General features: G+C 32.2%; 1 protein-coding gene and 1 long non-coding RNA gene across 2 annotated transcripts; one reads left to right on the plus strand and one right to left on the minus strand.

Annotated features, from left to right (window-relative positions):
- Positions 1–306: 306 nt before the first annotated feature.
- LOC139505022 (uncharacterized) lies at positions 307–16,216 on the minus strand (the record flags this gene model as incomplete). The annotated part of the gene is given in 3 exon segments (XM_071294873.1): positions 307–727; positions 2,087–2,181; positions 16,191–16,216. Coding segments are annotated over 3 exon segments (429 nt in total). The 3' UTR covers positions 307–402.
- LOC139505020 (uncharacterized) lies at positions 13,641–16,037 on the plus strand. Its single transcript, XR_011659497.1, has 3 exons — positions 13,641–14,062; positions 14,510–14,686; positions 15,221–16,037. It is a non-coding gene; the product is annotated as an uncharacterized lncRNA (long non-coding RNA).
- Positions 16,217–16,336: the final 120 nt, after the last annotated feature.

The raw sequence follows: 16,336 nt of genomic DNA on the forward strand, positions 1-16,336 counted from the left end.
TCGTCTCAATAAACTATACTGCAGTAGTCGTGTGCTTTAAATTTGCAAGCAACATAACCGCATTATGTAAGTCAATATTTTGAAGAGGGAAAATTGTCGTCGATTTTATGTACTTATTTTTTTTTGGCATTGCATAAGGTCATGCCTTTCGAAGACTGTTTATAATGTCTTTTCACATAACCGTTGTGATTGTACTTTATACACAGATTTGCACTACTTCGACATTTTTTTGTTATCAATGTGACGTCTAAAATTCTACGTTTGTATGCTTTATATTACATTGAAAATAATACTAATTAAAACAACTGAAAGGAATATAAATTTATTATTATATCAGATTCACTTAGTCTAAGTTCACATTAAAAAAAAATCAAAATCAAAAATCAAAAACGTCATTGTCCCTCATTCATCAAGAGCAATGCTTACACCACTTGAATAACAAAGATATTTCATTTTTGTTATATCGTCTTTACAGTCATATCCTGTTTTTAAATCTCCATTCACAGAAATGAGAATGTGATTTTTAGTCTTGACTTCAATTTTCAAATCAAAGGGATGGTCGAAGTACTCACTCTTCACATTCTTGTCTTTAATGTATATTTCTGTTTGCCATTTTTTATCAGTGCGTGTATTCAATACAACTCTTGATGTCGGTGCTCTTGGGTTGAAATGAAATGCAATATTTTCGTAGTCACTATGATCTGCTTGAACATTTACACAAAATCCACTGAAAGGAAGAAAAAGTATAGAAGATAAAATTGAGAATGGAAATGGGAAATATGTCAAAGAGAGAACAATCAGACCATAGGGCAGAAAACAGCAGAAGGCCACCAAAGGCTCTTCAACACTGCTAAAAAAAATCCTGCAACCGAAAACAGGCTTCTGGTGGCCTCTAATGAAACCAACATACCCACAGATCATTGATACACATGTATTTAAAGGTTGAAACCGATGAAATTCTATTCATGCTATTAATTATGATAAGCACTTTTATTACAATGGTTGCATTGTATGTGTTCATTATTGTTATTGTATATGCAAATAATAATACAATTAATAAATGTTATCATATTTAACGAGCCTAGTTAATGAAGTAAACTACCATTTGATCTCGAGGGAACTTACTTATCCAAATCACGTAGGATTGTTTGATCGCAACCAGCTACTTTGCAATTGACAACATTTGCTCCACTCCACCAGAACTGAGTTTTTAAAGGTAACATGCAAACAACTGTTATTTTCTACTAAACGGTGTTTAAATAATGTAAATTGGATAGATGCCATGCGTTTGTGAGGATTATTTCTCTGCGAACACTACGAATAAGCGTATTTCAATATTTAATGCAAGGCTTTTTCATAACAAAATGATAATCCTCAATACTTTTATCTAAAGTTATCATTTTCTTAACCTATTAACGGTTATACGGAATATAATTGTTGTTGTCCATTCGTTTGATTTGTTTATATGTTCATCTTGCGCAGTCTTCCAAAACGACACTTCGTCAATAACATGTTACATGTACGCGACCCAACGCAAATCTATCTTGATATGGAATGTCCGTTATACAAATGATATCTGATATGTTCTTTATGTCGAAACTGCCTCCACGTTTCCTGTTCACGAATTTGACTTACCGAATCACACTATTTACCCGCTTTGTAATAACATGAGCAACACGACTGGTGCTGCAGGATCTGCTTATCCTTCCGGAGCACCTGAAATCACCCCCAATTTTTAATAGGGTGCGTGCACGTGTTGTTGTTGAAACCTTATTTGTGACATTTTGTTCACGCATCATTGTCAATATAATGGAATTTGTGTTGAGACTCTCGTACAAGAGAGAGGTTTAGCGCTATAAAACCAGGTTCAATCCACAATTTTATACATTTAAAAATGACTGTTCCAAGTCAGGAAGATGACAGTTATTGTCCATTCCTTTGATGTGTTTTATCATTTGTTTAAGTCACTTGATTAGAGACTTTCCGTTTTGAATTTCTCTAGGAGTTCAGTATTTTTGTGATTTTACTTTTTTTCGTTTTTCATGTTTCTCTACCAGGAGATGAAATTCAGAATTACGATACTTACCCTTTAACAGATAACAGACTTTTATCGTCACAGTTCACTTTAAAGGACACGGACTTTCCAACCTCAAGCGACTTTTCTACTGCTGATAAATCAAGCTGTTGGTAAGAAAAAACAGTTTAATATGACATCACATTAATTATTCTGGTTCAAAGAGTTCGTATCTTCACAAACAGATCTAAGAGTACTTACAGTAAGGCAGCAACCATTTGATTTTCGGGGGTGGGGGGGGGGGGTGGGGCTATGGTTTTTTTTTCCTGTGCAAACTTTTTTTTTCGCCTGCGGCGAAAAACAATCTTTTTTTTTCGCGACAAGTCGAAAAAAAAAATTTTCCTTCAATTTTAGCATTACATATAGTGGCAGCTGAGGGTGAAAAAAACAATTTATTTTTCTCAGAATCAAAAAACAAATTATTTTTTTCTCCCAAAACTGGAAACAAACTTTTTTTCCAAAAAAAAAAACCATAGCCCCCCCCCCCCCCCCCCCCCCCCCCCCACCCCACCCTACCCCAGAATATCAAATGGTTGTTGTCTAAGTAACAGCTAGTTCACAGCCTAAAACATTAATAAATATTCACAAATCGAAGACTACTCCAATGTTGTTGGTAGATACATTATTTTACAAGCCGTTTCATTTTCTTGGTTTTGGTAAGTTTTTGTATTGAAATAGTATGTAATACAACACAATAATTGGATTATTTCCTAGCTACCATAAGTGATATAAGTTATATTCTGTAAATTTAAAGCGAAGAAAAAAGGTATGTCAACTACAATTAAATAAACTATTACGCACTGGCACGAAACGGACATTTATATGTCAGATAACTATTTTCAAAACGGCCAGAAACAACAAGATTGTATTATAAAAAAAAAATTTAAAATCTGATATTATCTGTGATAAAATTTGGCTTATTTTAAAGTGTTTTAAAAATGTTTACACTTTTACATTTGTCTCGCATAGTGTTCCTTTTTTAAGCTTGTACAGATAAATTAACATATCATTTGTTTCGAAAACCAAACTCATTGTTAACAACGTGTTTTTGGAGAAAAGGGATGGGGTATTTAAGTGTTTTATACTGAGGAAAGTATTGCTTCGGAATCAAATTTCTTAAAATATGATTAAAGATGGAACAGTGTATAGTTAATCTACGAAACCCGAGAAGGATCATTCATAATTAAGAATTCAAAATTCAAAACTCGCAAATCAAGAAAGATAATCCTGTTTTATTGCAGTTGAAATCCAGACCCAACAAATATTGTCTTAATCAATTGATCTGATAAAATATACTGTAGATTAATAATATAATTGTACACAGACAAACATTATAACACTTTTCACAGGATATATGCAGACATTAAGTCAGACAAGTGAAACAACGTGTTGTCGTGCAGTGTGACAATAAACCTGGGAACAGTATACTGATTTATAATGACCCAGAATAAACTAATTATTTCTGAACGTTTATCATTTGTTATTGTGCATGAGAATATTTCGGAAAGCAAAAGGAAAATTTAGAAAACGATTTTTCTGTTTAAAATATTTATCTTAGGTCGGAAACACAGAGGTCGGAAAATTTTACTTCTATTTTAAACACTAGATTATGTGATTATGTGATTATCTTAATGAGTATTCTATTTTACTAGATAATCAAACTGGTTTCAGTTTTCTACTTTTAAACAGTTTTTTACCCTACTGTAAATGAATACACATTTTATTGGAATAAAATTCGAGGCAAGTGTCTAGCAGCCGGCTCTGGTTGCCTAATGCATTTCTTCATACAGTAAATATGAAACAAAAAACGATAAATTAGATACAAAAATGGAAGTTACAAGACATATTTCAAACCGTAATATTACAATTTTCGACCAGGGGGGCTTTGCCCCCTTGCCCCCCCACTACAAGGGGGCCTCATTCGGCGGCCCCCAGACCCCTGCCTCCTCCGTTTAGGAGTCTCAGTTACGGCCCTGAAGTTTGTACTTGTGACAGTTTTATGAAACTATATTATCAATGAATTTGGTGCGTGTTTGGACTTTTCTATAATATTCATGGATTCTGGGCGATCCCAAGACATGCAAGACTTCCATTATATATTTATATTCAATTTCAAATATTTTATAGGATATGATAAATTTGACATTGCGTAATCCTGGGAACAGTATATTTTCCTGCGTAATCCAACTTCCAAGAGGTACAACAAACATGACATATACAACTTTACAAATAATGTGTATATATCTTTTCTGAATATATAAATTACGGAAGCGTATAAGCGCCATCCTTTATTCTTTTCTTTTTCAAATTGTCGACTTTAATCTTGGAATTATCAACTTTAATCTTGGAATTATCAACTTTAATCTTGGAATTATCAACTTTAATCTTGGAATTATCAACTTTAATCTTGGAATTTCTAATTTAAATCTCGGAATTATCAAAATATAATCTTGGAATTATCAACTTTAATCTTAGAATTTCCAATTTAAATCTTGGAATTTCCAACATTAAACTTGGAATTATCAACTTTAATCTTAAAAATGACTGATATTTTACTTCTAGTCCATAACTAATTGTGTTTCTCCGTATACTTAATCTACATGTAATTATAATTATTTTCTCGCTACATTTTTTGTAAAATGTTACAGAAAAATAGACGTGCATCTAAAGTCTTGTATAGTTTCACGTATCCTAATATCCATGAAAGGGGGTGGCTGTAACTTCCCAATAATGGGTATACGTGGATATGCTAAAAATATTGGCCATAATTTTGCGAGATTTTATATTTATGACACTACATTTTAAATGACATTCTATATTGATATGCATTGTTCTTTCATAATTTTATATTGATTTGGGGTATGTTCTACATATATTTTATAAATATGTTATGGAAATCGTAATGGCGAATTGTGGTATTTGAATCAATCAGGGACTTTATATTTACATTTAAATATTGTACATAAGTAAAGGTCATTCTTTAGATATAGGAAGATGTGGTGTGAGTGTATATATTTACATATATGTGACCAGCCACAACATATCCAGGCTTATGGTAGTAGAACGTCATTGTGAGAAAAAACGCCGTTAACTATATGTGAATAGCCACTTCTAGGCTTAGGAGGGTACATTGTCTAAATTTTGCTTTTTTTATATTTATCTATATAATATTCCGAAACAAAACTCTCTGTCATAATTATGACATTTTTGTTTTAATAGCAATGAAACGAGTCATTTCGAATACCGGTATGAAAATGAGGCTGTTCTGTGACGACTTTTATTTATTGAAGGCACTAATATATAAAATACAAAATTATTGTATTTATTGGCTCTTAGTAATGTTCAAAAGCGTATTTGAATAAAATTTCAAAGAATTAAATTTACTACAATACACACAATTCTTAGCTCTATTTTAGAACATGTAATTTAAACTTGTTGAAACGAAGTTAGTTTAAAATTTGTCAAAGTAAGCTTTAAGAATTCCTTTTTTTTAAATTTGTCTTTTAATTTAAATTTATCATGCATGTCTCTAAACATAGTATGCGACGCGTTAGAGTTTATAAGTCTTGGTGTCCTCATATATGCATTTGATACGGTGCATTTATTATGGATATATTTAAGACTCCATTTATGAAAGAAAATCTATAGAGCAGAGCATTTTTTTTGTAGCTCTATTTTAGTACATGTAATTTAAACTTGTTGAAATGAAGTTAGTTTAAAATTTGTCAAAGTAAGCTTTAAGAATTCCTTACTTTAATTTAGATTTATTATGCATGTCTCTATACATAGTATGCGACGCGTAACAGTTTATAAGTAGGTGTTCTCTTACATGCATTTGATACGGTGCATTTGTTATGGATATCTTTCAGACTCCATTTATGAAAGAAAATCTATAGAGCAGAGAATTTTGATTTTTTGTTTGTATCAATTTAAAATGTAGATTCAAACGAAAAAGTAAATCTTCTTCAATGATGAATAGTTCGGAGTCCGCAAAAAGAAGCCAAGGAAAGTGTTTATCTCTTCGTCACAAATACGTATTTCGTTGAATCTCGATATTTATCATGTTTATAATTTTTCTAACAATGACGTTCTACCTCCATAAGCCTAGAAATGTCATGGCGGGTCACATTATTATTTTAATATATAAATATAGGTACCATATATAAATATATAAGTTAATATTATATAAAAATTGGTACATTGTTTTAAACAAACATAAAACACCCCCACAAAAAAAATCGAAGTTTCTTTTTCAAATTGTCGGACTTTAATCTTGGAATTATCAACTTGCATCTTGGAATTTCCAACCTTAATCTTGGAATTATCAACTTTAATCTGGGAATTATCAACATTAATCTTGGTATTATCAACTTTAATCTTGGAATTATCAACATTAATTTTGGTATTATCAACTTTAATCTTGGAATTTTCAACTCTTATCTTGGAATTATCAACTTTAATATTGGAAGTTTAATGTTGATAATTCCAAGATTAAAATTGATTATTCCAAGATTAAAGTTGGAAATTCCAAGATTAAAGGTGATAATTCCAAGATTAAAATTGATAATTCCAAGATTAAAGTTGGAAATTCCAAGATTAAAGTTGATAATTCCAAGACAATTTGAAGTAAATGCCAAAAGTATCATCTTTCGTCAATCATAGACCGTAACTCCCAAATTACATAAAGAAAAATCGTCAAAAAATTAACACGAATTCTGTTGACATAACAACATAAAATTATCAGAATTTGATAAACGATACACAAAATATGTCTTTTGTATATACATATTTTAATAACTAGATTCGTCTGTTGGAAAACTAGGTTATTATAAGAGACCAGTTGTAAATATTTCATGCATATCTATGACGGTAGGTATCTGTAAATTAATAGTCAACTTAGGTTATTTAAATCTATATCAATGAATCTGAAATAACGATACCATTCAGAAATTGACATCGAGGGTCGGTTGACATCTAAAACTTTACGAAAAAGCGATGATTTCAATGTTTCCATTGTGAACGTTCCATTTCAGTGAAGCCTTTCCAGCTGTAGTAATATAAGGCTCGGGTTTCCTTTCCTATTTTCTTGATAGAGGGTTGCTACTTGCAAGGACGCTGTGTTACCTAGGGTTTCAAATGGTAAAGTTGAATGTATCCCTATGAAGGTTTAACGGACCCTTTGCCTTGTTTCAATGGGTTCGTGTTCTTAACAAAGTTTATAAAATAGCTTTCAGTAGTATATTAAAGTGTAAAGTACGATCTTTTTTTGGCTTTCGTAAGCGCGGGGAATCATGATTAGGATTTTTGAGTTTTGAATTATGAATTTTGAATTTTGTATGATCCTTCTCGGCTTTCGTATTAATCAACGATTTGCTATGAAGCTCATTTATTTGATACTTCCTATCTTCTAGTTGGCTCTGTAAACGAAAGACCCATCGTTCTGACAGGAAAATACCTCTATACAGGTTTATCATAGTTTTCGAAGGTACCAGGCTTATTATTTATAAACACGCAACACCTGTGTGTTTACACTCTGATATATGCATATGAGGTACACATGAATGGATTTTTATAATGGGGAAAGTTGACAATGTTAGAAATGAAAACCCAAATGTTTGTTATTGATTGTGTGCTGTATATAGTTATCAAAGGTACCAGGATTATAATTTAATACGCCTGACGCGCGTTTCGTCTACATAAGACTCATTAGTGACGCTCTGATCAAAAGAGATGTAAAGCCAAACAAGTACAAAGTTGAAAATATTGAAGATCCAAAAAGTTGTGCAAAATACGGCTAAGGTAATCTATTCATAGGATAAAAAAATCCTTATATATCCTGTATATCTGTCACGTAATAGTGTCATTTTAGCGATACTTTTTAGTTAACATTGCCATATAAGCGGGAGATTTTGATAGGCATGAAAATAGGTTCAACCAACCGTTTTTATCTTAATATGTCCTACCAAGTCAGGTATATGGTAGGTGTTATCGCAGAAATGGAAAAATATTAAATACTAAACTTGTTCAAAGGGTATATACACGTCTCAATCTTCAAAATCGGTTATCTAAAAATACTACAATCGCTAACATTTTTAACAATAAAAATCGTGGTTACCCTTCTATCGATAAGTGTCATGCCAAAAAATGACTTACGTGTCCCCGTCTTTCCACCAACAATACGGTAAGGTCCACATTTAATGGTCGCACATTTTCTTTGAATTTTGAAACTGATATAACTTGAAAAACAAACAGCATTATTTATTTACTCACATGAAACAAACCGGGATGTGGTATTCAGTACGTAGGAGAAACTGGACGATATTTATCTAAACGCACTCCAGAACATCTGTATCGTTTTACAAATGGGACAGTCAAACTCATAAATCTAAAACAAACTGACAACGCCATGGCTAAAAATGAAAAAGACAAACAAACAACAGCACACACGACACAACATAGAAAACTAAAGAATAAACAACACGAACCCCACCAAAAAACTAGGGGTGAAGATTTAGCAGTTCAACCTTTAGAAGTAGTAAATAAGCAGCCTGGTGAATCTCATTCAAAGTTTGTACGATCACGGAAAATAATTGAATTAAATTGGATTAAAAAAATACAGACAGTCTACCCTCTCGGTCTTAATGATAATATCATGGGAATTGGTAATATATCTAGAACCGATTCCGTTAACATTTTGGATATAGTTTCTAAAACTGTTCGTAAAAACCGTTCTCACGGTCGAAGAACAAATAGCAATCAAAGAAAATTTCGGACCAAACATACCAATATTTCGGACCTAATTTCTATTTCAAAAAACAACGGCAGACATTATCTGTTAACAAAACTCTGTTCATTACCGGTTAATAAGTTAAATAAAATTTTAAAGGATTGCAACACAATTTCATATAACAGTATGAAATTGTTCAAATTATTATGGCATATTGTTATTCTAAACTATTTCCCAAAATTAATCGCCCTGAAGATCCTAAAAATATTTTATTAAAATAAAGTATGTCAATAAAGGTTTTGATTTTGTTAATATTGCCGGTATATTTATCGACCATTCTGTTAAAGAACAAATTCCTGGATATTTTGACAATACTGCGCTACCTCTTATTTGTTATATTTACAAGAAATCTACCCGGAAATTTGTGTTTAATTATAGTCAACTGTTTAAAGATGTTAATATCAGTGAAAATCCACCTTCTTCATGTAATTGTAGTGCCTCCGAATATATTTATGGACCCATTTCCCATGTTATAACAGGAGATCTTAACATCGTTCAAGACCGAGAGTTAAAATCATTCCTCAGTAAAGGACCTTAATATCGTCCCCCGTCAATTATTAATTGGAATGAGTGTCGTAATATCATCCACGACTCACTCCATACTTACTGTATGAAATGGATAAAACGGGAAAAAGCTGACATAAAATCTTTGGACTCTTTTTTAATTCAGTAATGAAGATAGTGGATATACGTATTCAACATTTTAAAGAACATTTTACTATTAACAATAACCACAAAAAACCTATTTCTCGTATCAAACATAAACTAAAAGAACTAGCCAAGAAATCTGTTTTTGTCCCGGCCGATAAAGCTGCTAATAATATTATTATTGTTTGACGTAAATTTTATATTGAGGTTCTGAAAAAGAAATCACCAATTCACCAACATTCCAACTGACTCCATTTGCAGAAAACGACATCTGTAACAAACATAAACTTTTAGCTACCGCTTTACAAGCAGAGCCAAATACAATGAAAGTTCCAACTATGTACTGGCTTCCGAAGCTACACAACACACCTTACAAATATAGATTTATTTCGTCTTCAAGCCATTGTTCCACTACTAAATTGTCTATTCTTCTTACCAGCACACTTGGTACAATTAAAAACCTGATGATAAATTGTTCAAATAAGGCCTTCGAAAATATTGGAATTAATTACTTTTGGAGTGTTAAGAACTCGTTGGAAGTACTGGATAAATTGCATGCTTATATTGGTGATTTTGAATCTGTTCAAAGTTTTGATTTTTCTACCCTGTATACCACATTGCCTCACATTATCATTAAGAAAAAATTCACACACCTAATTAAATGGGCATTTAAAAAGTCAGAATGTGAATATATATGTTCAAACTCTTTTAGGTCATTTTTAGTAGCAATAAACACAAAAACTATGTCAATTGGACATGCTTTGATACTATATATGCCCTTGAATTTTTACTAGATAACATTTTTGTTCGCTTTGGGGATTCCGTATATCGTCAGATTATCGGGATTCCAATGGGGACTAACTGTGCACCACTTATTGCGGACCTGTTTTTGTATTGCTATGAGTTATAATTTATGACAAAAATAAGCAAAGACCCATCGAAACAACATCTGATAAACAAATTTAATAATACTTTTAGATATTTGGATGATATTTTGGCTCTCAATAATGAGGACTTCAGTATGTATATTAAAGAAATTTATCCTGTTGAACTTACTTTAAATAAAACTAATACTAACAATGACCACTGCCCTTTTCTCGATCTTGATATCTATATCACTAACGGAAAGCTGAATACTAAAACTTATGATAAAAGAGATGATTTTTCATTTCCTATCGTTAATTATCCATTTTTAGATGGTGACGTTCCCTTGTCACCATCTTACGGTGTTTATATATCTCAACTTATACAATTCTCTCGTTTATGTAACAATGTTTTATATTTTAACGAGAGAAATTTATGTATTACTGAAAAATTATGACACCAGGATTTTCGATATCACAAACTAGTCAAAATTTACTAAATTTTATCATCGGTATAAGGAAATCATTCGTAAATATAGCTCAACATACAGACTTCTTATACGTTCAGGTATTTCACATCCAATTGTTTATTGAAATATTCTTTATAAAGCACAAAGGTGTCAATATTCACCTCAAAAACTTATCAAATAAAGGCAACAGTAGTATACCGCTGTTCAAAAACTCATAAATCCATGGACAAAAAACAAAATCGGGATAACAAACTAAAACCGAGGAAACGCATTAAATATAAGAGGAGAACAACGACATAACACTAAAATGTAACACATATAGACAAAATCCCACGAGAATAACAAATATAACATATATATAAACATCAAAACCAAATACATGAATTTGGGATAGACAAGTACCGTGACACGTCTTATCGCAATGTGAATTTACACTAAAAAATAAGAGAAAACAAATGACACAACGTTATAATGTAATACACACAGAAACGAACTATAATATAACAATGACCATATTCCTGACTTGGTACAGGGCATTTTTAAAGGAAAAAATGGTGGGTTGAACCTGGTTTTGTGGCATGCGAAACCTCGCACTTTTATGGCCATGTGAAATATAACATCAAAATGACAACACAGGACTACAATATAAATAAATTGGAGAACACAATTGACAAAGAATCACACGAACAACAGCCAACAAAAGGCAACAAGTTCAAAATTTTAATACGCCAGAAGTGTATTTTGTCCACACAAGACATATGTGTGACGCACAGATACAAAAGTTTGAAAGCCGAAACGAGTACAAAGTTGAACAGCATCGAGGACCAAAAGATCAAAAAGGTTGTGCCAAAAACAGCAAGGGTTTTCTGTTAAGTTACCAGAAAATCCCTATAATTTAGAGTAATTTATACTTTTGCAAACAGTAAATTTAATAAAATGAATATTCAAAAGATGTACATGATAAAGCTGAAGTATTAACTAATTACAGGAAACAACTGAAATACATTTACATAACCAGACATTTAAAACACAAAAGTAGACACATCCGAATACGTTTAAACCTCTACGCCAAGTGACGTCCTATTTGAAACTGAAAAATGACGAAAAAATGACGTCATTTGAATTAGTAAAACAGAGCATCAAAAAATGAAAAATGACGTCACATAAGAATGAATAAGATAGAATTAGGATTAATTTAAGATTATATTTTTGAACTAAATACTGATACTAAATAACCTCGAATAGACTTATTAAAAAGGGATATAGTTACGATACTGTTGTCAGGTCATTTAAGATTGCATATTTTGGCGTTAATATTGATTCACTTATAGGGTCTTTGCATCGGAACTAAACACATTTATTAAAAAACCAGTTGTTGGCATGACACGGGTTATGTTCTTCTCATATATGTTATGATGGTATGATACTAAATCCCTAACGGGAAGGATTGTGCCTGATTTTGATATGATGAAATCATAATCTTTCAGTCAGTTTAATTGAAGTCTGGAGCTGGCATGTCAGTTAACTGCTAGTAGTCTGTTGTTATTTATGTATTATTGTCATTTTGTTTATTTTCTGTGGTTACATCTTCTGACATCAGACTCGGACTTCTCTTGAACTGAATTTTAATGTGCGTATTGTTATGCGTTTACTTTTCTACATTGGCTAGAGGTATAGGGGGAGGGTTGAGATCTCACAAACATGTTTAACCCGCCGCATTTTTGCGTCTGTCCCAAGTCAGGAGTCTCTGGCCTTTGCTAGTCTTGTGTTATTTTAATTTTAGTTTCTTGTGTACAATTTGGAAATTAGTATGGCGTTCATTATCACTAAACTAGTATATATTTGTTTAGGGGCCAGCTGAAAGACGCCTCCGGGTGCGGGAATTTCTCGCTACATTGAAGACCTGTTGGTGACCTTCTGCTGTTGTTTTTTTCTATGGTCGGGTTGTTGTCTCTTTGGCACATTCCCCATTTCCATTCTCAATTTTATTTATGTATGTTTGCTTTTATTTATGCTGCATTCAAATGTTATAGCTGTTCCACTATTTTCCTTTTATAGTTTATGTTTCTATCGGTTATTGATGTTTAATTAAGACCGCTGACTCAAACTGCACAATCCAGTCCTTTGAATACATACTAACCTTTGTAATGATATGCATATTTGATGAACAAAACTGTATAGTATACTGGTGTTATAGCCAGACGTCTATATACTGACCTTATATATATATGTATTTTATTTCGTTTGAAATAGGGGTTTTCCCGTTTGCTATTTGTAGTTAATATTTACAGATGGGAACTAGTATAACTAGTTCGGATACTGGTTTTGTAACAGTATGTACTATTTATAAGTTTGATGTTAGGTGCAGGAGGCACGAGGAAAGTTTTGGCGGTTTTTATGGGTGGGGTTTAAAGGTACTATATAAAGTTTGGGATTTAAATGTATTAGTATCGAAGGTGCTCGCAGTTACGTCGGATTGAAGTTGGTCACATAGGTATATGTGCAGTTGCTGCTATGTTTATTGTACGTACAGGCGTTGGAGGCATAAGCCGGGGGAAAAGAAACGATGCGAAAGAGGAACATGTTTTCACATGACGGAGTTGAGTATAATGTTGACTTTATTTACATTCTGAAATCATGCCTGGAACGAATTATTAAGTTAGAAGCGAAAATCAATATATTTGTGTTCTTGTTTTTTTTTTTTTTTTTTTTTTTTTTTTTTTTTTTTTTTTTTTTAAAACCGTTTTACAGGTTTATGATTTTATTTTTAAAATACTACAGAATTTGGTTATATATTTCCATTCAATACTGAACCATGTGAACCATGTTGAGTTCATTAATATGAAAAACAAATCAGCTTTTAAGCATGCAACTTTTATTTAAAAGTTGATAGATGAAATGCTCACTAAATATTACAGTGTCCACCTTTTGTACAAATCTGATTACTGTTTCAGTACAAAGTTCAGGTAAAGAATTTGTAAGACTTGTACTAGATTTGAGACATGGAAACAACATATGTTTAAATCTTCTCGCAGTGAGATGATTTTGTCACGGAGAGTGATACGAGTTACAGATGAGTTTGAAGTGTACAAAGTTCAGGTAAAGAATTTGTAAGACTTGTACTAGATTTGAGACATGGAAACAACATATGTTTAAATCTTCTCGCAGTGAGATGATTTTGTCACGAAGAGTGATACGAGTTACAGATGAGTTTGAAATGGTATGTATGAAATTTATTTTATTAGATCGCTGGGAGCGATGTGATTGGTTGCACAGTGTAGTGCACCATGGAATGTTGTCGCTGGGAGCGATGTGATTGGTTGCACAGTGTAGTGCACCATGGAATGTTGTCGCTGGGTGCGATGTGATTGGTTGCACAGTGTAGTGCACCATGGAATGTTGTCGCTGGGAGCGACGTGATTGGTTGCACAGTGTAGTGCACCATGGAATGTTGTCGCTGGGAGCGATGTGATTGGTTGCACAATGCACCATGGGATGTTGTATAGTTAAATTAATATACAGAAAACAAAAGATTAAATATGAAGGCATTAACTTTTGTACATAATTAAATATATGTATACAATTGATTTGAAGATGAGATTTGTAATAATCATCAACTTTATATGTTTTTTCATTAAATACCACAGTTTTGATTTTATTTTATCAGCAGGTCGCATTTACTATAAAACGATCAGAGTTTTAGTACCATATTGGAGACCTTATGTATGTGCTAAATATTTCCCGGATGCCACAAATATGCAGGTGTAGGTATAAAAAGTAGTCCGTTTTTATGTGAGATAAATCGGACAGTACCAAGAGTTCAACTTGGAGAGATTTTAAAACGGTAAGCAGTAATATTTTACAGTCCGTACACATGGTACATAACATATTGAGTGAAAACTTTTTTTAATTTAAAATCGATAATAAAAATGTAACAAAGATAATAAGAAACCTTGTACAAAGTCAGAGCTTCAGACATAGCTGAAGACTTTGTTTTTTGTTGTTGATATAATATATATATATATATATATATGTTTAGATTTTTATTAATGTAACAATAGGATCACACAGTGTGATATGAAGTTGATGTATGTAGATCTGAGATGCATATATGTTTAGATTTTCATGAGCTATGTTGCGCAGTGTGACATAAAGGATCACAGTGTGATTAGAAGTTGATGTATGTAGATCTGAGATGCATATATGTTTAGACTTTCATGAGCTATGTTGCAGTGTGTAACAAAGAATCACATAGTATGATTAGAAGTTGATGTATATAGATATGAAATATGTATATATCTATAGAGTTTAATGTTTATCTGATTAAGATACAAGTACATGTATGTATGAAGTTTTGATTGTGTTCTTCTATTTACAGAATCAAGGAAAACAGTTTGAGAAATTATCCATCGATTCAAGATTTGCAAAACATTTGTCTGCATAACCATCTATTGCGGAAGCTTCCGGTTCAATATGTCGTATTTGACGTTCCGATTATTGATTTGAAACTGATATTGGTCCAGTTTAGTGGTTGAAGATTTATCTTCAATTAGCAATATCTCAAAAGACTTTTTATATCAGCATCTTATTCTGAACTGTTTCATTTCCTTTGTTTCGATGTTACTGCGAGCAACTAATCCTATATCTGTGTTTGTCTTGTTTATAGCCTATTGAATTAGAAATTAAATGCTTTAAATTCGGACGAGCAGGGCGAGGGAGAATTTAAATGTATTTTATTTCGTTTGAAATAGGGGTTTTCCCGTTTGCTATTTGTAGTTAATATTTACAGATGGGAACTAGTATAACTAGTTCGGATACTGGTTTTGTAACAGTATGTACTATTTATAAGTTTGATGTTAGGTGCAGGAGGCACGAGGAAAGTTTTGGCGGTTTTTATGGGTGGGGTTTAAAGGTACTATATAAAGTTTGGGATTTAAATGTATTAGTATCGAAGGTGCTCGCAGTTACGTCGGATTGAAGTTGGTCACATAGGTATATGTGCAGTTGCTGCTATGTTTATTGTACGTACAGGCGTTGGAGGCATAAGCGGGGGAAAAGAAACGATGCGAAAGAGGAACAATGTTATATGTCATGTGTTTATATAATGTTTCGATTGAAGAAATATGTACAATTCAGTAAAATAAAATATTGTATCGCAAGAGAAAATAAGATGTTACTGCGAGCAACTAATCCTATATCTGTGTTTGTCTTGTTTATAGCCTATTGAATTAGAAATTAAATGCTTTAAATTCGGACGAGCAGGGCGAGGGAGAATTTAAATCGATTTAATAATTGTCATGAAATGCCAGGTATTTTGTTTAGTGTTAGCAATACTTGGTAATACTTACGTAAAGCATGTTGATGACCTTGTATACTGAAACAATAAATGAGACAATCAATTGAATCACACAATCATATATGTGTATATTGCATGATTTTCACATTTGTTTTGAAAAAAAGATATGAGTATACATACATTATATGGATCATATGT

The sequence above is a fragment of the Mytilus edulis genome, unplaced genomic scaffold (assembly GCF_963676685.1).
Source record: "Mytilus edulis unplaced genomic scaffold, xbMytEdul2.2 SCAFFOLD_1320, whole genome shotgun sequence".
In the NCBI taxonomy this organism is placed as follows: domain Eukaryota; kingdom Metazoa; phylum Mollusca; class Bivalvia; order Mytilida; family Mytilidae; genus Mytilus; species Mytilus edulis.